General features: G+C 34.6%; 1 protein-coding gene across 1 annotated transcript in view; it reads right to left on the bottom strand.

Moving 5' to 3' along the window:
* Window positions 1-2200: 2200 nt before the first annotated feature.
* LOC149799846 (mannose-6-phosphate isomerase-like) overlaps window positions 2201-24285 on the bottom strand; it is a 47686-nt gene continuing 25601 nt past the window's right edge. The window contains exons 6-8 of the mRNA XM_089959267.1: window positions 19775-19948; window positions 17518-17729; window positions 2201-11157 (exon numbers count right to left, since the gene is read on the bottom strand). Coding sequence (XP_089815393.1) covers window positions 10939-11157; window positions 17518-17729; window positions 19775-19948 — 605 coding nt within the window. The 3' untranslated portion in view covers window positions 2201-10938. The remainder of the gene's footprint in view (window positions 11158-17517; window positions 17730-19774; window positions 19949-24285) is intronic.

Below are 24285 nucleotides of genomic sequence, written 5' to 3'. Positions count from 1 at the left end.
TATTATAAATCATCCATGGTCAGTTCACAATAGCAGCCTATTAATGTTATTTAGTAAAGACTTGTCTGTTTTTTTTTTACATTTTGTATTAATAAAATTGTAGTTGTACTATTTTGTCTGTACCATTTTGTCTGCACCATTTTATCCATACCAATTTGTCCAATACCGTTTTGTCCACTTAACATTTTGTCCATACCATTTTGTCCGTACCATTTTCTCTGCTACCATTTTGTCCGGCCACCGTTCATTCTAAAGCACCTGGGATTAACTTAGAGGGTGTGGGCTTCATTACAAATTAACATACTAAAAGTCCTCTGAATCTCTAAAATTTCATTTTGCACTTAATGATTCAACAATTACAATGGAAAAATAAAAATAAAACAATTACCCAAAATTAAACAGCTATCCAACATCGTTCAACCTGGTTGCAGGCACTTCGATTTGCTTTTTTTTTTTAGGTCAGATTATAACATGGTAGCTCTGTGAGTTTCTAGGTCATTTGCACACAAAAAGTTTGTTTTTTGTCCAATTCCACAATGGAGGTTTTACCGAGTTAAAAAATTTGTCGGCCGCCAATTGTTGGGTAGGTCTGCCCCCTTATGCTGCTGATTTTTTTTCCAGCAGGTCAAAAATTCAGCTACTGAGCAAAAGTCTTGATTCCCAAGTCACATACATTTCACACTGCTATCATAAGAGAGGGTTAATTAAGAATAGGATCTCTCATCCATTTCCTTTTCAACTTTATTATCAATGTTGAGAAAGAGAGGATATGAGAGAGAGAGAGAGAGAGAGAGAGAGAGAGAGGGGCAGAGAAAAATGAACTTTATAAGTAGAGTGATATGCTTTTTCTTTAAAAAATAAACAATTGTAAAATTTGTTTAAAAACAACCAAAAAGTAAATCAAACAAAATCAGATAGGCAAGGAAAGGAATACCTCTGAGAAAAGACTCGCCACCCCTCAAAAATGAATGGTTTGGTCCTTTCAAGCTAGTTCACACTCATGATGATACAATATATCCCCCAATATAAGAAAAGGTTCTGTACATAACAGACACATTAAACTTGGCTACTAATTAAGCTTGATTTAGTGGAACTTTAAGTTATTACTGAATGGGATGGCCTGTCATAGCATTTGTACATCGTCACATGAGAGTGTCTGGGCATTTCATATCAACACGTGGTATTCCTGCAAGAAAGTTATTCTCAAATTTGGAAAATTATGCATACCAGTATTGCTATTTATTCTGCTACTCTTCCAAACAAAGCCCTAACAAACTTTATTTTAATTTGGACTACCCCAAACATAATTTGTACTACCCCATACATATGTTAATCAGCAGCATCTGGCTATGAGAACGCTGAGAGACTGCAACTACTTAACAGCCTCCATATTGTTTACATCAACGTCCATTGTTGACAACAGACTCTCCTTGGCAAATAAGTCTGTTGTAATGTTTGTTTCAGTGATGAGCTCGTCTCTAAAGTTCTTCAGAACTAGAAACAATTTTTATTCTTCAGATGTCAAAGATGATATGTTCACAACATTTGTGCAAGTACAGTACATTTCTTTTGCTATGGCCTTTGACCTCGAACTCTAATGGATGTTAATACAAAATTGTTGAACTGGTCTCAATAAATATCCAGATACAAACATGCTAAGTTTGGTTAAAGTTTTATATTTAATATTTTAATAATAAAATTTAACTTCTAAAATTAAAGTGGCATCATTTAAGGTATTTTTCTAATATAACCACAAACTGGGTTTGATTAAAACCATTCACACTTATTTGTGTTATTAGGCTAACACTAGAGTATAGCTAAATACCTTAGACAAAACCTTTGACTTTAAAATCAATGTCAGAGTGCCATCAACTTGTTCGTTGCAATCGAGCTAAATTCAAATTTGGTCAAAAATCATTTAAATACATATTCTTAAGCTAAGTAAAGTGCAAAAATGCAAGTAGGGACTTTTAACTTGACCCAAGGACAATTAGGTGTAGATGTGATGGTGTTAGACCATTCAGAACCAATCAAATATTGCAACATGTGTTTTATCTAAAACTCTTGTGAATAGATTTTGGCATATTAACATTAGTTTGACATCATGGACTAAAAGTTAACATATACCATAAAAGCATCATGCAGAGTACAGCATAGACTCCACAGCAGTTTTGTGCAAACAAACAAAATATCACGAAAGTTCGCTGAACAAAACTTTATTTTCAATAAAATGTATAAGCTTTACAATGGACAGGAAAATGGTTATGACATGCCTGTGTGTGTGTGTGCGTGTATGTATGTATGTGGTTTAACAGCACATCAGCACAATACTGGTTAATCAGCACCAAGTAAGTTTAGGTGCCCCCCCCCCATAAAATGCACAGAGAATAATTAAGCCCAAAAAAGGCACAATCCTTAAACACAAAGACCAATGTTTAAACAAAAAATCGCAAACACACACTTAAAAGACCTCAAATGGAACATCATTATGTGACACATCCCAGGAAATTCATGTCCAATGACACGCACAGGGATGCAATGGGATCTGGATTCCTACTAATTCTGGCCTCAGATTTGGTACACAGTGCCTTTCCATTCTTTTGACTGTGATAGCCGTTTTTATCCCCTTCATGACCAGAATAGTCTGTCCCTTTATGACTATGATACATGGGTCCCCTTAATGACCAGACTGGTTCCTTTACACAATGCTACTTCTTTATAACAATGTTCCATGGAACACAACTGTAACCCATGTTATAAACGAGGAAGCTTTAGTAAGGGATATAAGAACTTAAGTTTAAGTTGATCAAATTACCATCACAGTCATTTATAAATTGGTTCCAGCTGTAAACAGCACATCCCCTGTTCAGCCATCGCGGAATACACAGCAGATCAGGGTATATTTTGATGGTTATAATTACTCCTAACAAACTGCATAGACCCAGATTTGCCAGTGCATTATGCAATGGCAGAACTGAGTCTATGCAGTATGCAGACAGATCGACTTAGAAGTGAGTACATACAGTAAGTATCAATGATAACAAAACTTTGAACCATTCTAATGGGACCCACTGACCTTACCAATGCCGTATACGAGAGGCAGTGGATTTTACATTGAGGGACCACTATATCTGCTTAGTTTCAATGAAACATGTAACACAGAAATTACAACTATGCCCTTGGACAAACAAAAAAAAAAACCATTAACTGTAAACACAAAGTAAACCTTGGATAATAAGTTCCTACATGTAGAAATAAAAAGCTTGTACAGAAAATAAGCTGACAGTCTTGACATATTTTTGTAGCAAAGATCAGTGCATCTATGTGTATAAACATTTTATGATGTAAACCTTTTTTTCTTTAAAGAATGTTCCTAATTACAAGATTAGATTGACTATTTTCATGGCTATGATTCTACCTTGGTGTTTTTCCTTTCTATAACTGACCATCTTTATGAAAGGCCGTATGCATCCTGTTTAATCCGATTAACATATATAAACATTTAGACTTTACTAACAGTGGTATCTTCTTGTTACATATCATTACCAATAAGCATGCATGAAATAAGATAATTTTACTAATTTCTAAACTCAACTGCATGAAGATATTATCCCGATTTTTTATAAGCTCTTATAGGATGCCAAGTGTATAAATAAATAATGTATGTGCATCTTGTAAATGTAAACATACTATCACCAAAATACATCTAATATTTAATTCCACACATCTAAAGAAATTGTACAAGATATTTAATAAGAATCACAGTAGATATATGCTTCAGATTTATGTACTTTCAACCTTAACAACTACAAGCACCTGTTTACATGTCATATAAAAAATAAGATATTAAAATAATCCCAAACTAATCAAATGCTTTTAACTCTTTTAAAAACCTGAAACAAAAGAGCACATGCATATTTCTTCAAAAAATGAGACAAATTGATAAGAAAAAACCCCATCATTTTTCTACACTGAAGGATTACTTGAAGAATAAAATCCTAGCCCCAAGCAAACTATGTCTTCCCTAAGCTGTGCAGTTTGGATGAGTGTGTGATTTGCAATTTTAATGTAGCTTTAACAATTTTCAGTCATATCGCTACAATGTCTGCAGTGTGGCAGTATATAGTGATGTATATAGTGATGTCAAGCACTGGGGCATCATGCTGCAGACAGGTAGCATGATGTCCCACCTGGTCACATTATCCTGACACCAGGCTGACCAGTCCTAACACTAACCTCTTAATGCCATGTGCCAAGCGATGCAAGGTGTTAGCTGCTAGATATCACTATAAACTGTAACACTGCAGACCTCACAGCAATATGACTGAAAAATTGTTAAAGTACATTTAAAATCAAATTCACATCACAAAACATCTCTTCAGCATACACATATATGATCGTTCAGTTCATTTATTTCTTTTTACAAATTCCTAAATAGAACCATAAGGCAAAGTATTTCATTGAAATTCTGAATAAAAAACACTTAACATATTCTCACCTGTAGATTTTCACAAACTCTTGATAAATTTCATCAACTGAAGATCTGGTGTAATTTTTTACCAGGTAAGATCATCTGTAGTAATTTCAATCATTAACAAATATGCCTAATTAGCTACTGTATTCTGAATAGAAAGCTTGAGTGATTGAGCAATGTTTGTGAGATCATAGCAATTGTATATTCCAGTCAAAGACTGGCCATAATCTGTCACATTAATTCTTTCTGAATCAGGGTCTGACAAATCTTGTGCCCAAAGACTAACAATGCTGTCACTAACAAATCTGTTGCCCAGAGGCTAACAATGATGGCACAGGCAAATCTTGTGCCCAGAGGCTAACATAATGACATGTCTGGATTACCAATTGCTGAATTCCGGAAACCCATCAGGCCTCTATGTTATATCAATTTTTTTTTTAAAGAAACAAATTGATAAATATATTTTTTATATAGAATATTGTTTTTTAGAAAAGTGAAGCCTTAAAGCTTATTTTCTTATTACAGTATCCTTTTGAGACTGCTTAATGGAGGCTTTGCTAACAGGTTCTTTTTCAGGTAGTCTGCCAACCATAATCTCATTCTGAAATTTGTTGGGAAATGTGAATGTTGCTGGTGATGTAGAAAATGATAATATGTTGATAGCTAGCATCCCATGTGAAAACTTTTGTTGCTGGGTTGGGATTTTAAACCTGGAACCCTCATATCTGAAGACATTCTTTATCATAAATATTTTTCCATTAATAAACATCGTGACACCTACTACAAAAAATAAAAATAATCCCTATGTATGTTTTGCTCCAGACTTATCATGCCCCAGTTATTATGTAAACATACTCACAAAACTTTATTTTCTTCCTGGCCTACATTTTTCTACCATTTTCTTACCAATACAAGAATAAAAAATACAGAAACAGCGCTGTACATTATTTTTGTAATGTATACATTGCCCCATGCTCAATATTAGATGCATCTTTATGTGGAAATTCCTTCATTATAAAAATCAGATACTGTACTAACATTAAACAGCAGTTTAGTATCAGTATCACAACTTTCAAGGTATCTTTCACTTGTACATTAATAAGCATACGTATAAATTACCACACAGTACACTTTAAAAGGGAACTAAAATAATGAGCAACAAAAACACATACTTCACCTATTCAAATGAGCAAGTGAATAACTTGTACATGATATGGACACAAATTTAAAAACAAATGTCTATTTAAAGATATATCTCAATTTCAACAAAAAGAAGAAAAATAAAATTACATATATGCTTGCTATAAATTCTGTGTTGTAACGATCTTGGATGATATGCAAACATTTACTGTTAGAATATTGTTTCAGTGATTATCAATGTTAAGTGCAGGTCTCTATTGCTAAAAAAACAGGAAGGCAAATATAACTGAAGGAAGATATAGATTCTGCACCAGATATGCTAAATATATATTTGAGTCGAGCCTTATTGACAGTACTGGTCAAATCATATATTTGTTTATACTGCCCAGCTTTAAGAGTGTGGTGAAGTAATGAATTCCAGTGACCACCTCTTCTTACCATGCATGTATTTGTTTATAGTGCCCAACGTTTAGAGTGTTTTGAGGTAATGAATTCCAGCCCCCACCTCTTCTTACCATACATGTAATTATACGTTACTGCGTTTGTATGGGAAAATATGAATGAGTTTTGGCAAGGAATACTGCACGAACATGTGAGTGCAATATATCCTTTCGATAAAACGATTTCATATTTTCCCATACAAATGCAGTAACCTTTATATTATATGCTCATTCTTTTATTCTACCTAAGGTTTAAATATATAAACAAAATACACTACAAGAAACAACGTAAATGAATGAATGCCGTATTCCAAACTAAATACACAAGTGCAGATTTGACATTACAAAATGACATCATTATTAATGCGCACATAGCTCCGCCCAGATAAATTTGAACTTGGTCACGTGCTCGGCATAACTTTCGAAAGAAAATGGCGTGTCTAGTTAAAATTTAAATTTGCAGTCATATTGTGAATGAATGCGCATTGCAACAACTTTTCCATTTGATTTGGAGTGAATATATTTTGGTATTTTGTTTTGATTCAACGAAAGTTTGTGATTTTGGACTGGATTCATCTGTGCAAATTATACATGAAATACATCGGACTGAAGTGGTACAGGAGAAGCGTGTTTAGGTTTGCAAATGTGTTTCTGTTTCTGTCATTGAATGTTTGAAATCATAACGTGGGAAAAATATGAAGTCTTTCAATTGCAATTTTCATAAAGACACTATGGAATTTAATGTGTATTTCATTCTGAGTGCAGTAAGGAGGATGCAATTGCACTTATCATCGAAATTACAGCACACTTTCGAAATGTGTAATCCAGATTGAAAACCTATGACATGGCTCATGTAATTTGGATTTGCAGAATTAAGAAAAAACATTTTGAGGAAATTCGGGATGTAAAACTGTAAGTATATTTTATTTTGCCATTCTTATCACCAGATAAAGAAGACAGTATATACCTTGTCACTTGTATATTATTTGTAAGGACATAATCGTCCATCTTTTATATAATCTAGCTAGCCTAAATCTGTAACATTGTATCAACGCGGTAATGTGCCAAAACAGCTGGGTTTTTTTGCAGTCCACGAAACATGTTTTAGTTCATTCAGAAACAAATTTAAATAACCACAACGTAAAGAGCCTCTTACACGAGTGTATATGATTTGTTTACAAATCAAAAGTGCTGGTGTCTGCGTCATTGTTTGTTTACAATAGAAAGTAGTTCCTTTATTCACGTGAATGCTATATGTGTATTGTTGCGCGCGTTCAGTATCGGGGAATATTGAACGATTCTGACAATGTAAAGTTAACGGGGAAAAAAATGAGCATATAATAATTGTTTATACTGTCCAGCTTCTTTAAGAGTGTTTTGAGGTAATGAATTCCAGTTACCACCTCTTCTTACCATGCATGTATTTGTTTATATTGCCCAGCTTTAAGAGTGTGGTGAAGTAATGAATTCCAGTTACCACCTCTTCTTACCATGCATGTATTTGTTTATATTGCCCAGCTTTAAGAGTGTGGTGAGGTAATGAATTCCAGTTACCACCTCTTCTTACCATGCATGTATTTGTTTATACTGCCCAGCGTTTAGAGTGTTTTGAGGTAATGAATTCCAGCCCCCACCTCTTCTTACCATGCATGTATTTGTTTATACTGCCCAGCGTTTGGAGTTTGGTGAGGTAATAAAATCCAAGTCCACCTCGTTATACCCTGCATGTACTTTGAAACATTTGGCAAATGAATATATCCGTGAAGTGGCTTGCTATTAAGCTATTTTAATGAATGCATATACCCACTTACAAGTGAACATTTTTTAAAATGAAAATTCAATTAGTAGGGTTGTCATATAAGTGCAAAATACAAAAAAATTTTGATAAATATTTGGTAATGTTGGAAACTCTAGATGTTTGCAGTATGCAAAATTACTGTCAATTCAATTTTTTGTTTGTTTTCATACCACTGTTCCCATTCAGAAAGCATGAATGTCAATTCAATTTTTTTGTTTGTTTTCATACCACTGTTCCCAATCAGAATGCATGAATGGTATGCTCGGTGTTTATCTGTTGCATGATGATATTTGCTGCACAATACTTGCATCTACAACTATTTGGACTTAAATAATTTAAAATTATTACAAGTAAACTTAATACTGCTCAATGCAAAGTGAAGTGTCTCTCAAAATTGTTTACCTTGTGTATTTCCTGCCATTTATGTGAAGTCCTAATAACCTGTATTTGTTATTATTACATGTTTTGCTGTGTAAACACTGTAACTCATGCAATACAAGTTTTGATTTAACTTGCATTTTCGTTTTTCATAAGTTAGTGTTATGCATATCTCTATATGTTTTGAAAGTCCTGGTCTGTGTTTTATCAAATTTTTATAATTTTCATTAATGGTTGTATATTTTACAGAATATTTGTAGTTAAATTTTGCATATGTGACCAGAGTATCTTAAGAGTTTAGTATTACACAGGATCTATAAATAGATGTTGGGGTTTCGACGAATTTAGGATTTAGTAACTTCCCACTAGTTGGGTTAGGTCACATGCATTGGCAGGCTTGACACAAAATGAGTAGTGTATAATGTCAGGTTAGGTCTACTGCGAAATACAGTCACAACAGACAGTGTATATAAAGAAAGAACTCAGCAGTCAGTTTCATTCCGATATTGGAGTCATTCACATTTGTTGTGTTCCTTTTGTAAGTATGCAGACATATTTTATGTTGTACTTAGATATTATTAAAGAGGAAACATTCGCTTGGTCCGTTCAGTGGAAATAGTGCACATCTGGAATACAATATTATTCTGGAACTGTTATGAATTATTTTAAGGAATTCTGGACAATGCTATCTTGATAACATCCCAGTTCTTGGAGGACCAGTACATTTCAGGTTTACATTCATTTAGGGCTTTCATAGACCTTTATAATGATTAGTTTGGATTCACTTCATAACACCTTCCACATTTTCATTTATAACTTTGACAATTAAATTGTTTGTTAAGTTTTACAAAACTTGCTGGTTTTGCTTTTATTCTGTTATTAGGTTTATGACCACAGAGTTGTAAAAGATAGATTTGATTCCAAAGTTTACTGCAAGTGCACATGGCTGGCTAAGCCAATGATATGTAAAGGCAGTACTCACTTTGTTTTCAACCTGACAATTTTTTTGATCAAGCCACAAATTTAATGCATGTACTTCACAGTGACAAGTAGAGTTCTGTATCTTCCAGTGAATGTTTGACCTTGATCTCTTAGCTTATATACCTTTTGATCATGCCATGAATTTGATACTTGCTCAGTGCCAAAGTAACAGAGATTTGTTATTTTAACTCCCCGTGATCTTGCTGCACAATTGACACATGTTCAGTTGTAGCCTTTAATAGACATTACAGACTTATTTCAAAGAGTTACTTACCAAGTCCAAACATAAGCACCCGCATATGATAGTGAAGCAGAAGAAGTGGAGTTGGACAATATTTATGTCTAGACAATGATGATTTACAATGATTAGAGAAAAATGGAGGATTTCAGAACATTATCAGATAATGAGGATAAATTCATGGACTTTGTATGAAATGACATCAGATTGTGATGTCTACAAGATACTGTGAAATTATGAACTAAACTTGCATTGTTTATTTGTAAGATGTATGTAAATCGGTTCATTCTAAACTATTTTTATACTGATATCTGACCTATAACTGAATTCATGGATTTATCATAAAAATGGATATAAGATGTCAAACAATATAGATTTTAACTGATTTAATTGGCACAAATTGCAAGCTGTCAATTTGTGACATTTTCCACTCAATAATATAACTGTATTTTACACTGGTTCTGTCTTTATCTATTTAGCCTCATTTATTTTCCGAAGTGCAACTCAAGACTCGCTCATGACAAGCCACCCCTTCAGTTGGTTTGATTTAAAATGGATAGGTCCACTTATAAGTGAATATATACTGTATTCTATTGTACTGAATTTTCCAGTTCTGAACAATCTGGGAATCCTGTAAGAATTTTTAACATCATGAGCCACATCATAGTGTTGAGTGTCTATGGTCAATGAGTGGCATTAGGCATTAAGGCCCATTCAGATAAATAACATGCTGTTATGTTAGATAACATTGTAGTTAGTGAACACAATATACCACAAAATTCCAATACCTACCTGAGTTTTAATTATTAAGAATGTTTTTGGTACCTTTGAGAATACCTCCAACTGTATGAGGACCAAAATTAACTTGGGCTGTGCTCCATTCTGTCTGTATTGGAGTGTTCAATGACTATCAATTCAAGCCTGCATAGAACATCAGAAACTTGGCCTGATCTCATGTTAATTGAATGTGCCATTTAAAACTTGGCTATACATATACCAGGAAAAAGACAGTCAAATATTTGAATTAATGCTTTGAATTAAAGCTGTGCATAGCTGGAACATAAAGGGTAAAATATCACAGGTATATATTGAATTGACTGGTCTGGTTTTATGCTGCTAACATTGGGATCCTGAGTATACAGTAACAACATTAAAGTGGAAACTAAGAGTTCTGCGGAACGTTTTATTTCGCCTGTGCATTTCTTTATGGTGAAGTATCTTTTTGCTTGTGCAGGCAAGACTGGAATCATAGATATCATCTACAAACTTTATAATAATGTGTCAAAGTTTCAAATGAATGAATCAAACAATGTAGAATGTATCTGACATTTTCAAAACTTTAACACAGCAAAACTGATATTATTGATTGCTGCTGTCTCTGTCAGCAGAAATTAGTAATACCTATACCTCACCATTCCAAGGTGAGAAAATAATCAACTAAAGATAAACAACTGTTGAGAAACATCGATGTACATTGGTACATTGATAATTATACATTTCCAGCTTGTGCTCGAAACATGAGCATGCCTTCAGATGTAACTTCAACTTCTGCAGCTTCATCTGCAGCTATAAATAGAACAGATCCTCTTTTGACTGCCAGGGGCTCCTTTAGGGTTCTGCTGGTAAGCTGACCTTCACCTTGAATAATTATCAAGATGCTGGCACTGTCTATTGCTCTGATACAACATGTTGTGTCCTTACTGGGTACCTGGAAACAGACACAATGATCAAATCAAGTTTACATTTTACACGATTGGTTTCAAAAGTTAACTGCTATAAATGCTTTGGTACACAAAAAATAAGATTATGCACACTTTGAATGTTTTTCCATTTATTTAGCATGCAGTGAAAAGGAGGTGCACAAGGTATCTAGGTATTTTGTACCATTAAAAACACAATCATCAATTTACTAGGAAACTCTAATCAAGAAACATTACTAACACTATTCATTTGAATTTTTAAACATCTGCATTATTTATTGGGGAAAATTTACGTTGCAAATACACTATTATGTACCAATGTTGTGAAAATTTTAATGTGGAAAATACTGTGAAATACTTTAAATTCACTGGGTTCAAATTTTCATGGTTATCATGGTTATCTAGACCATGAATATAAAATAACAAAATATCAACTAAGCCGACATTCACCTCCATCACACCACATGTATTGGAAAGTCACTGACTGCTTCTTCCTTTATTTTGAAACCATGACTACCTATAGTGCTGAGAATGTGAAACATACAGTAAGAAAAGTACATGAATGATGAGGAACAATGAAACTTGTTGTTGTTATGGGGTTTAACCCCATTTTTCAGCACATGATAGGCTATGCATGGTGGCCAGTATTAATGGTGGAGGAAGAACCCGGGAAAACCCTGGGAAGAAACACCGACCCATGAAAAGCTACTGGCAAGCTTTTTCACATACCCACATTGGCCGAATCCTAGACACGAACCCACGCAGACAGGTGAGATGGCAGAGATCGGTAACAGAAAGCGCTTTAGACCACTCGGGGCCCCAACAATGAAACTAAATTATTACAATTTAACTTGAATGCAAAATTTCATGAGCACACTAGTGTAAGGTTGTAATGAATCTACCTGCATCCGTCATTATTTCCCCATTTATATAAACGTTTTTGCACATATCAACTAACTGTTAAATAAGCAATCAGCAGTTTAGTCCTGATCTCTGAAAGTCCATTTCAATTCGGTCTCTCTCCAAAGTGTTGTTTTGTCATGTGTTTAGATAAGCTACTTGCTGTGAACTTGCCTCCAAGACCTAATCTCACTGTACATCTCTCTGAAGTTCAGTTTTTGCCCATTCCGTAAAAATTCCTTCAGCACCAGTCATCGCAATATGTGCATTAATAACACCGTCAGAACTTCATAGAACCAATTCTGTCCCAACAGATCAAGGTCACTGAGTAACAAAGGGTTTCCACTGGCTGATTTTGGCAGGATAGTTTGAACAAAATAGCTTTACAATAGCATTTTCAGACACCTAATCCCTGTCTGTTGAGAACTTTATGCTCTGATAGTGCTCTTGTAGAAGGCATGAGAACCTAATTATTTAAGATTACCACAGCGGGTATTAAATGTGTTAACTCAGACATTTGGAAAAAGAAGACATTTTCCATAAGTTCTCTGCATTCACACCAGATGTTAGCAATGAATAACGTAATTACTGCAACCTGTTTGCTCACAAATGCATGGATATAATCATGAACAGAGACATATACATACATTTTTGTGTAAATGATAGATGCATGAAACTAGATACCCATAAATATGTAATTTTACCCAAACCACAAAATTTGAAACCCACAAAAATAAAGTGTTTCAAATTATGCTATACATACCTCAAACATGATTCACAGCAAACTAAAGCCAATTTTGGGGCCCAATTCAGGCTCCATTCCCAACCTAATGTGGCCAGATGACCCACAATATAAAGCCCCTAATTATGGTAAATTCAAGGAATGTGGAATGGGTTCTATTTTATTTTAAAAATGGGAACAATGTTTGTGGGATCTTTCTTGGAATCCACCGTTTGCATAATGTTTACCGAAGAGTCGATGATAATTGGTACTTCATGAAGAACAGTGAAATCACAGTTTCCAGTTTTTTTTTTTTAAATGTACACAAAATCAAGGAGATTTACATGTATTCTAGGTAGAGTGAAAATTGTTTATAAAGAAATGAGATTTTGTCTTTGATATACAGCTGTCCTTTACTGACAGTAAGAAAAGGAGATTTTACATTTTGGATTTACCATATATACTCACTTACAATGTCTGATCATAACATTGGACTCATACCATATATAATCACATACAGGTCAGAACCAGCTGCAAACAACACAGACACTCATCTGTCATCAGATAATAAGCCTGCAGATATGGGTCTATGCTATTCGTTAAGACTATTCAGTAGAACCATTACTGTAGCCCTCATCTGCTGATATATTATGTGAGAGCTGATCAGGGTCCACGTTGTTTGCGATTGGTTCCAACTTGTATATATCAAGCAAGGGTTTCAAAGAGTCATTTCTCATGGACAGGTCCAACTGATGAGCTGAAATGAACCAAGACAAGCTGGAATGTTAGACATCTGACATATGATGCTCATAATGTATCTTATTTTCTTTCCTTTTTATTAATGATAATCCAAGTATTTTTAAAGTTAAAAGTGTATTACACAATAGTTGTGAAAATCTATCTCCTAATATCGAGGCCCCAAGTGGCCGAGTGGTCTAAAGTGCTCACCGTTACAGATCACTGCCATCTCACCTCTGTCTGCATGGGTTCGAGTCTCAGATTCGGTCAATGTGGGTATGTGAGAAAGCTTGCTGGTAGCTTCTTGTGGGTCGGTAGTTCTTTCCGGGGTTTTCCCGGGTTCTTCCTCCACCATTAATACTGGCCGCCATGTATAACCTATCTTGTGCTGAAAAATGGCATTAAACCATACAACTATCTTCTAATCTTTAAACTTCTCAAAATTGTATATTTTAATGATTGCCTTGGCCATAATTGGACTCAAAAATGTATACTTCAATGACTGCCTTGGGCCTAATTGGATTAAAAACTGTATACTTAAATGAATGCCTTGGCCTAATTAGGCTCAAAATGGTATACTTTAATGATGACCTTGGGTTTAATTAGACTCAAAACTGTATACTTTAATGATCACCTTGGTCTAATTAGACTCAAAATTGTATCCTTTAATATTTGCCTTGGCCCAATTAGGCTCAAAATGGTATACTTTAATGATTGCCTTGGCCTAATTAGGCTCAAAATGGTATACTTTAATGATTGCATTGGCCTAATAAGACTCAAAATGGGATACTTTAATGATTGCCTTGGCCTAATAAGACTGAAAATTGTATACTTTAATGATTGCCTTGGCCTAATTAGGCTCAAAATGGTATACTTTAATGATTGCATTGGCCTAATTAGACTCAAAATTGTATCCTTTAATATTTGCCTTGGCCTAATAAGACTGAAAATTGTATACTTTAATGATTGCCTTGGCCTAATTAGGCTCAAAATGTTATACTTTAATGATTGCATTGGCCTAATAAGACTCAAAATGGGATACTTTAATGATTGCCTTGGCCTAATAAGACTGAAAATTGTATACTTTAATGATTGCCTTGGCCTAATTAGACTCAAAATGGTATACTTTAATGATTGCCCTGGGCTCATGACTATAGTTATGATTTACCAGCCTATAACACCACATGATATGTCTCAATGTAGTAATCTGTCAGCTTATTAAAGACCTATAAAAACAAACTGTATGCTGCCTAAGCCCTAATGGGTACCAGAGCAAATGAATGCAAAAAAATTAACTTTATCATCAGACTTAAATGTTTAAAGGCGCCTGTAACCCACTGGCTTATCCAAACATTTGTGCTATCAAGCATTATGTATTTTATAGGCTGTATGTCTGTTTCCTGATGATAAATAATAATCTGTTTTTCCAAATCACCAAAGTAAAATATAAAACAAATTTGATCGCGTAAATATCGGGGACGCGTTAATGTGGGTTTTTAGAGTATTTTACTTTTTTCAGAGAACAACTCATTGGCACATATATGTGTATTCATGTCTAATGTATATGATGAATAGGGTATCAACACTGTTTACTACTGTGCCATCATGGCATTCATTTCATCTATAATGCATGTAATTCCATTGAAAAATTGCACAAAGATTTACAATATTCAATAAATTTTTCCCAGATCTTAGTGTCTAATATACAGCATGAAGAGAGTATCAACACCGTTTACTTGCCGTCTGATATTGTACCATCGGGACTTGAAATTAATCCATAATATATTTAATTCCACTGCAAAAATTGCATACATATTTAAACTATTCAATAATTTTGTCACACATCATTATGTGCCTGAATTCAATTGGAAAAATTAAGAGCAAATTAGGTTAAGAAAGACGAAGCACATGTACGGTTCAATACGTTCCAGGGTCTATGAACGGTGTCTGTACAAATTTCATACTGCTAACATTTTCTCATATATGTTTCCGTGTACCGCCATTGCAAATTTCCAATAATTAACACTTGTACGCCTATTCGTTTGAATGACTACAGCAAGAATAATGACCAATCAACACATGCTTTCAACGTACATATAACTTTTACTTCAGATTTTGTGAATATCAAAAGAAACGTGTGAAAACTACTATACTAATCGTTGCGCAAAGTGCAGAGAACAACTTGCATCTGTGTACTTGCTTTTCCATAATGTTTAAATATTTTGGTAAAAAATAGGAAATTAGCAACGAGTTCATAAGTAATCACTATACTCATGTAAAAGCTGAGAACTAAGTGCAGTAAGCTTGCAATGGTCACGAGTCACTTTTATATATAAAAAATTAAGCTGAACGCATGTACAATTTCATACCCTTTCAATTTCCAGCTAATAAAGCAGAAATTATTTACTGGTCAACTGATTGCGTTTAATAACACCGCCAAGCCCAGCAAACATGTTGGCGGCTTTTGTTTTTTGATGTTTATAAAATTGTGAGAATCTTTTATCAACCATGGTATTGTTTGCGGCTTGCTTGTGGATGCAGTTGAAGAACAAACACGTCGGCTATTATTTGAGCAACGATTGTATACAGAATTAATTGAAGACAATCACAAAGATGACTTAATGGCATTACTCATGGATCAGTAACAAGTAACATTTACGATAATGTTTATTTTGGAATAACACTTCAAGAACCTGGTGAAATTGGTAAATTTCAGAAGCCAAGCCACTATCGTATTATATTCGAATTCGTATACTCAAACTCTTCCCCAAAATGATAATAAGCGTTTTACACACTATTTCTCGTACTTAAAAAAAAAAGTATTTTTCCGGGTATGAGAAAAATACACATACATGCATTTAAAATTTCAGGAACCATGCCACGAACGTATCGTATTATATTCCAATTCATACAAAATCTCTTCCCCAAAATGATAATAATTTCTTTTGCATAAAGTGCAGAGAAAGAATTGCGCTTGTAAACATGTTTTTCCATAACAGTAAAATAATTTTACAAAAAAATAGGAAATTAGTAACGAGTTAATAAGTAAACCCCATACACATGTAAAACCCGAGAACTAAGTGCAGTAGGCCTGCAATGGTCATGAGTCACTTTTATAAAAAGTATTTAAAGAAGAACGCATGCACAATTTCATACCCTTTCAATTCCCAGCTAATAAAGCGGACAGTATTCACTGGTGAACTGATTGCGTCTAATAACACCACCAAGCCCAGCAAACATGATGGTGGCTTTTGTTTTTTGATGTTTATAAAATTGTGTGAATCTTTTATCAACCGCCGCATTATCTGCTGCATGGTTGTGTATGCAGTTAAAGAAAAAACACATGTTGGCTATTGTTTGAGCAACGATTGTATACAGAATTAATTGAAGGCAATCACAAAGACAACTTACTGGCTTTACTCGTGGATCAGTAATAGGTAACATTTCATAACACTTCAAGAACCTGGTGATATTGCTAAATTTCAGAAGCTACGCCGCGATTGTATTATATTAAAATTCATACATGAACTCTTTCCCAAAGTGATAATAAACGTTTTACACACTATTTATCGTACTTACAATAAAATAATGTTTTCCTGGTACGAGAAAAATATACATACATGTATTTAAAATTTCAGGAACCATGCCACGATCATATTAAATTCGAATTCATACGCGATCTCTTCCCCAATAATGATAATAACTTTTTTATACACTATTTGATGTACTTTGAAGAAAAAATATTTTTTTCATGTGCGAAGGAATATAAGAAATTTCGGAAGCCACACCACGAATGCGTTATATCCGAATTCACGTTATAGTGGGGCATGTTATAATGAGGTTGCACTGTACTACTAATGGAATATGTCAATATATCTCCTTTACTGCAACTGTGAGTACCCTTTCAGCATGTTTTTATAATACATTTAACAAAAATGTACATAAACAGCACGGAAAATTTAGGAAGCCATATTATGGAAGCATAAACTCAAGCTGAAAACCAAATTACCTCAAACATGGTGACGGAGAAGTCTGGTATATGAGGTCTAAACATTGTTATATTGCAGCCATTTTCTGTGACTTTCATGCCTTGGAATTTTGTCTTGCTAGCAGGTCGACCAGTATAATCCAGCATCTCCACAAGAGTATGGACATCTATGTACTTCAGAGTCAGTCCTGCTCGTACAACATTGTCTGAACATGCCATACATTCCATACAGTCTGAAGAAAATAGTATTTTTATTTAGTAACTCTATATTCACTATGTTGGCAGTTTCAATTGCCAATATCACTAAAAGCAAGAAACCTTTTCACATGAGAACTCACAAAAATGAAAACATTATGTCTACCAATTTTATATTTTGTAGACTGTGCTGCAGATTTTACCTTGATGGTACTAATGTCTATTAGTGCACTATGTTTTCAAAGTTTCATAACCAATGCAAGGAACTCAGTTTAGCAACAGATATAATTGTTATCAGCCTACTTCTGGCACAAGTTCTGCTTATATTTGCCTTGAATTTGAAACCGCAAACCTTGCTTTCATCAACATATTTCCTGAAACAAGGTGTGTGCAAAACACAGAGATAAAAGCTTGTTTTCCAAGATTTTTGGGTGATCTAAAAAGAGTGTCCAAATTATACAAATGCAATGGGTTTGCACACATTGTGTATGTAATAAAATTGTAGATCTGAATTGAAATCTCTGGCAGACCTGCCAACTCTGATGAGTCAGTCTCAGTAAGGCAGTTGATTATTTTCCGTATTTCCGTAAGATTGACCAGTTTTCAGTATGGTGTAGCAAAATATCAATAACTGCTATTCTAAAGCTGGAAAATGTAATTAAAAGTTTGACACATCTACTATACACATTATGTTCAAAATGAAAAAGTCTATAAAGCACGTGTAGAATTTATTTACCACTAGCACAGTTGCACAAACTCTAGTTCCAAGCCCTATGCAGCTCAATGGCTTGTTGCTATCTCTCAACTTTACGTAATTCTTGAAAATTCTTTTCCATTTCACATGATGATCATATCTCCCACCACGAGACATACTCAGATTGGCACGTGATGTTCAATAAATGTAATTGTGTCCTTTCCAGCTTTTATTCACTAGAATCTGAATACTCCTTTTTATTCTACTGTGTTGACTATTAACACTTTTCTAGAAGCTTATTTTCCCTTTATTCTTAAACATGCATTGCTTTCTGGATGCCATTTTTAAAAATTCAATAATCAACAGTTTGATCATGCAGATGCTTTGCATGAACAAAATGGTGCAGTTTAAAGTGTCTCGGGTGCTGCTGTAAAGTTGTCTGGTTCCCAGACTAATTTAATTAATTCTGAGATGAAACCCAGATCCATATAAAACACAGATGAACCAATTATCCGGATTTTTCGGCAAAGATCATATCTATGTAGTTTTGCTAGTATGCTTTAAGTCAGTATTTTAAGGGTAATTCTCGTAAGACTTACGACAAAATCTAAAGAGTTGGCAGGTCTGCTCTGGGTGCCAGTCTAAAGCTGAAGGGATTCAAAAGGGAGAAGCTGTTGTTTTAACCTCATTTAAAATCAGAAATAGGGTGCAACTAGTTTTGTGTTTCTAAAACATGTTTACCCAACTGCAGATCCCACAATTCATAATATTTAAAAATGCAAACAATGTGAAAAATTGCTACACTGACCTCACATTTTAATCAGGTTATTAGCATATGCATTTGGACTTGTAAGCCATATTTTGTTTGTCTACCTTAAATGGTTTTTGCTTCATCAATCTAAGAAGGTTTTTGACATAAAAGTCCATGTCAACATTATCAGAAAAAATGTAAATGATGAAAATTTCTGTAATGGCTTTAAAATTTAAACATGAATACTAAACTTCATTGATCTACCTCAGTAGCTTTTGCTGGATCTTGGTAATTAGATTTTTGTCCCCTAAAAGTCCAATGAGTTAAACAAAATGTTTCAGAAAACGAGAAAACTACTGTTATATCCTGACTTAAGACTGTGATAATGTGTGTGAAAATTTCATGGTTCTAACTCCAATAGTTTTTGAGCTATTAGGATGAAACAAATTCAGGACAGACACATGAACATGTAGACATACAGCAGCAAAACAATATGCCCCTTTTGCTATCAGAGTGGGGTTATAAAAAAACATTATGTTTGGTGATGCTGAGTGATTAAATTCATGCTCTTTGTGCTGATACTTTATTAATTTCAACAGTATCTCAATTTTATAATGACCAAGACTTTAAAGACTTGCCTCCTGACAGGTAGGCATGAGGTAGGTTGGCCTCAAGAAACATTGCTTCCCCTGGCTCTAAGTTGATCACATTAAGGAAGTAGATAGCAAAACATCCAACATTGCCTGGAAATTCCTCAGACAGCTTGGACAACACATCCCATTCATAGAAGCTGGTATTTTCACCCTCCTCAGCTGAAAAAGACCCAACCTTCTTTATGTATGTCTCTCACCTGTTATAACGCAATTTCAAATATAATGCAGTACTACAAAAGATTTCATGACCAAAAGGGTTGAAAGCAAGCAAACTGTAACTTGATCTTATATCACCATTTAATTTTTAAAACAAATTTTGATACATGTACTTACTTTTATTCAATAGTTATGTATATAATGCTATTCTGTACATGTCAAAGTACTTCGAATAATACGGTTGGGTACACATTGTCGTTAGTGGTGATGGACCCTAACTACCGCATTACAATGAGGGAGAGCTGTGTGTGTGTGATTTGGAATTTTAACATAGCTTTAACAATTTTGCAGTCATATCGCTACAATGTCTACAGTGTGGCAGTTTCTAGTGATGTATAGCACTAGGGCATCATGATGCAGACATGTGGCATCATGTCCCACCCAGTCCCATTATCCTGACACAAGGTCGACCAGTCCTAACATTAAAACCTTAATGGTGAGTGCCAAGCGAGACAGCTGCTAGTACCATTTTTACAAGCCTCTGGTATGACTCAGCTGGGGTTCGAACCTGTGACCTCCTGCATCTGAGGTGGACACTCTAACCACTTATGCCACAAAAGCAGTCAGAGAGAGCTGTATAGTGGTCCTTAAATGTAATGCTTCTTAGGAGAGCCACTACAGCATAATGTATCCAGGCATTTTCCAACCATTTCTGACGTGAGGCACAAGGCCCCTGAATTGGAAAATTTTATGTATGGATGTGCTAAATTGTAAATTTCTAATAGAAGAAAAACAAGACTGCATGAGTATTAATGCTATAATAAAGCAGTCATTAAGCATTGCTGCAAAGTGGGCTGACTTGTTGTAAATGACCTGCTGAGCATTGTTGCACAATTCCAGGACAGTAAAAAAAAAATTTCTACTTTCACAGACAAACACTATGATGAATTTTGCATTTTTATTAGCTCCTTAGTATTTGCTTAGAATGCAAGAAGACATTTTTTTTATATACTTTTTTAAAATACTTATTATCAGAACCACAAACCCAGTTTATCTTGATTGGGAATTATACACATTTTTATAACTGGGAATGTGGCCACCCCCCATCCCCCAATAGATGATATTTTGTTTTTGGAAATTAATATTAATGGTATGTTTTATGTGAAACCAACTTTTTAACTAAACTAGTACACTAGGAGTACATTCACTTACATATCCAGCCCTCCCCAGCTCAAAAAGATATTCACTCTGTCCTTAGGCTTTTTTTGCAAGGGAAGTACTAAAAGGTTGTCTATTAGACAAGGTTTAAGTAAGACTACAGTGGTCTCCATTTGGATAGAGGGTCTGATGCTAAATCCCATAATAATAATGACTTTATTTAAAGAGGATGACATAATTAGTTGCATACACACACACCACTGATAATAAACTACATTTATATATGGACATAGTAACCAGAAAATTTTGTAACAATTAGGTACAATGTGTCTCTAAAGTACAAAAATAGTGAGACAACAAAATGGAAGATTTGACAATTTACACTTTAAGCTGTAATGTTTTTGTCAAATCAAACAATTCCACTTTTCATCCACTGAATTAGTTTATAATGAAATGCTTTTTTTAATATTTTATTACCTTTGCGATTCTGTTCCAAATTAGTGAGTCTCAGTATTGAAACCTTTTCCTAACAAGTCCCTTTTCGGTTTTGGAATCAATCATCAGTTGCTACTGAAGCAGATGTGCATGCTTTTCCAGAAATATAACTGCTGAGAGGGTTTGGCTTGGCATTCCTATATTATGATCAGGTAACTATTATCGAAGAAATATATTTCACTAAAAAAACTGGTTTTTACTTCAATTACATTACCCTATCATAATTTGTCGCTAGAGTACATAGGAGTAAGTCATAAAATCCCTTCCCTAGACTTGGCTCTGTCTCATGAAATGCAGCTTTAAGCTATGCGAAATACAGGCAAGAATTTGCACATGGCTTATGCATGGACATGGTCTGAAGAAAATATAATACCACCCATCCACAAATCCAGTGGAAGAAAAATAATTTATGTCAATTTGAAGCTGTTTAGTGACCTTGGAAGGCAGCTTGTTGCATTGTTGAAACATGTTCAACCTGGTAAAACTTTTTTGGGATTAAATGTCTTCGGATGCTTCAAGTCAGGAGGCAGATGCACTCCAATGCATGCTCTTGTGCTGATATGCACTAGAAAATCATCTTGAGTTAGATCCGGTTGGCTGTACAGATAATCCATGATATCCAGGATGACACAGCCTGAGCATAAATATTACCCCTCTTTGGCAGGAACAAATCTCCCTTGTCTGATGGTCTCAGTTTGCTTTAAATACCACTTTAGAGGTCTTTCATGATATTAGAGATTGCCTTCATGATACTAGAGATTGCCTTCATGAAACTAGAGATTAGAGATTGCCTTCATGATACTAGAGATTGCCTTCATGATACTAGAGATTGCCTACATGATAAATGGTCCAAAAAAGACAGTAGTTTCAAGACAACAGACTGATTGCGCAAATCAGTGGCCAGCCTGAGTGTTAAAAAAACAATGTGGTGGAAATGATTTTGCCTGCTGTAGCCTGAGTGACTGGGAAGCAGGTTCAACCACATCAGAACCTATTAAAGGTTCTATTTTGGACAAAAGTCCAAAGCCTTCAATCAAGGCAATTCAAACTTTGTAGGAAATTTAAAAAGGTCTTTGTTTTGGCTCATATCCTTCCTTCCATGATGTTAAAACATGTCTTAAATTATGGAACAGCAGCACTTGATTGTGTTGGAAACTAACCTCATCTACTCAAGGCTTCTGGTAAGTTACAGCACAGTCTAAGGAAAGCTTCAGGGGTGGGGTAGTTGCATAAACAAAACTTTCAGGATGTACATGTATACATACAGATGGACAGAAAGGATGTTTTACGTCCTACCACGTGAATGTAGGGGTCAAGATGTTGATGTATCAAAGGGCATGTTTCCAACCAATGACATGACCCAAGGTAAAAAATGCTACAGGAAGTAAGAAAACTTGGCAGTTGAGAGAGAGAGAGAGAGAATGTGATGGTTTTATATTCCACTAACGAGGCAAATCAGGTTTTAGGGGTTTATGAATAAAGTTAACCAAAATGTGTACCTGATACAATTACTGACCCTATGGCCTCACTCATACAGGAGAGGAACTGAGAGGAGAGGAGTATGTGATATTATATTTAAAAACTGATGTGAACTGGGTAAGGGTTTACTAAGCTACAAATAGTGGAACATTTTTTAAAAACCAATTTTGAAAAGTATCCAGAGATACATATGTACCCACAATGATTCATATATTGCAGTCATAACATGTCTTGAGAGTCATAAAAAGGCAACAGTATTCAGTTTTTTTTTTAATAAATCTGCCTATTCACTTGAGGTCTTGGCAAAATAAAAAGAAGATAAATATTTAATTAAGATTTGAAGGACCCCTTTAATTAAGTTTTGAAGGACCCCTTTAATTAAGATTTGAAAGACCCCTTTAATTAAGTTTTGAAGAACCCCTTTAATTAAGTTCTGAAGGACCCCTTTAATTAAGATTTGAAGGAAGCCCATTAATTAAGATTTGAAGGACCCCATTAATTAAGATATGAAGGACCCCTTTAATTAAGATTTGAAGGACCCCTTTAATTAAGTTCTGAAGGATCCCATTAATTAAGTTTTGAAGGACCCCTTTAGTTAAGCAGGCAATTTTGTATATGATGTATTTCACATCAGCAAAATTAAAAATTCTGGTCATACCGTACTGTGAAAGTTTAATAGATATTCCTAACAAAAACCATGCAAAACAAAGATATAAAAGGGCAAAAAATCCATAAAATTCAAGCTTAAACTTTTGAATATAAACCACTTTTAAAAGGCCTCAACATGAACATTTTTGCAGGAGACATCTTACAGTAAACAGGTTTCATCCACTGGTACCCTCTTATGACAATGAACATCCTTACTGGAGACATCTCACAGTAAACAGGTTACATCCACTGGCAACCTCTTATGACATGAACATCCTTACAAGACACATCCCACAGTAACCAGGTTACATCCATTGGTAACCTCTTATGATATGAACATCCTTACAAGACACATCCCACAGTAAGCAGGTTACATCCATTGGTAACCTCTTATGACATGAACATCCTTACAGGACACATCCCATAGTAAACAGGTTACATCCATTGGTAACCTCTTATGACATGAACATCCTTACAAGATGCATCCCACAGTAAACAGGTTACATCCATTGGTAACCTCTTATGACATGAATATCCTTACAAGACACATCCCACAGTAA

The sequence above is a fragment of the Sinohyriopsis cumingii genome, chromosome 5 (assembly GCF_028554795.1).
Source record: "Sinohyriopsis cumingii isolate HCF-2022 chromosome 5, ASM2855479v2, whole genome shotgun sequence".
NCBI lineage: Eukaryota > Metazoa > Mollusca > Bivalvia > Unionida > Unionidae > Sinohyriopsis > Sinohyriopsis cumingii.
This window is presented reverse-complemented; position numbering and strand designations above follow the sequence as displayed.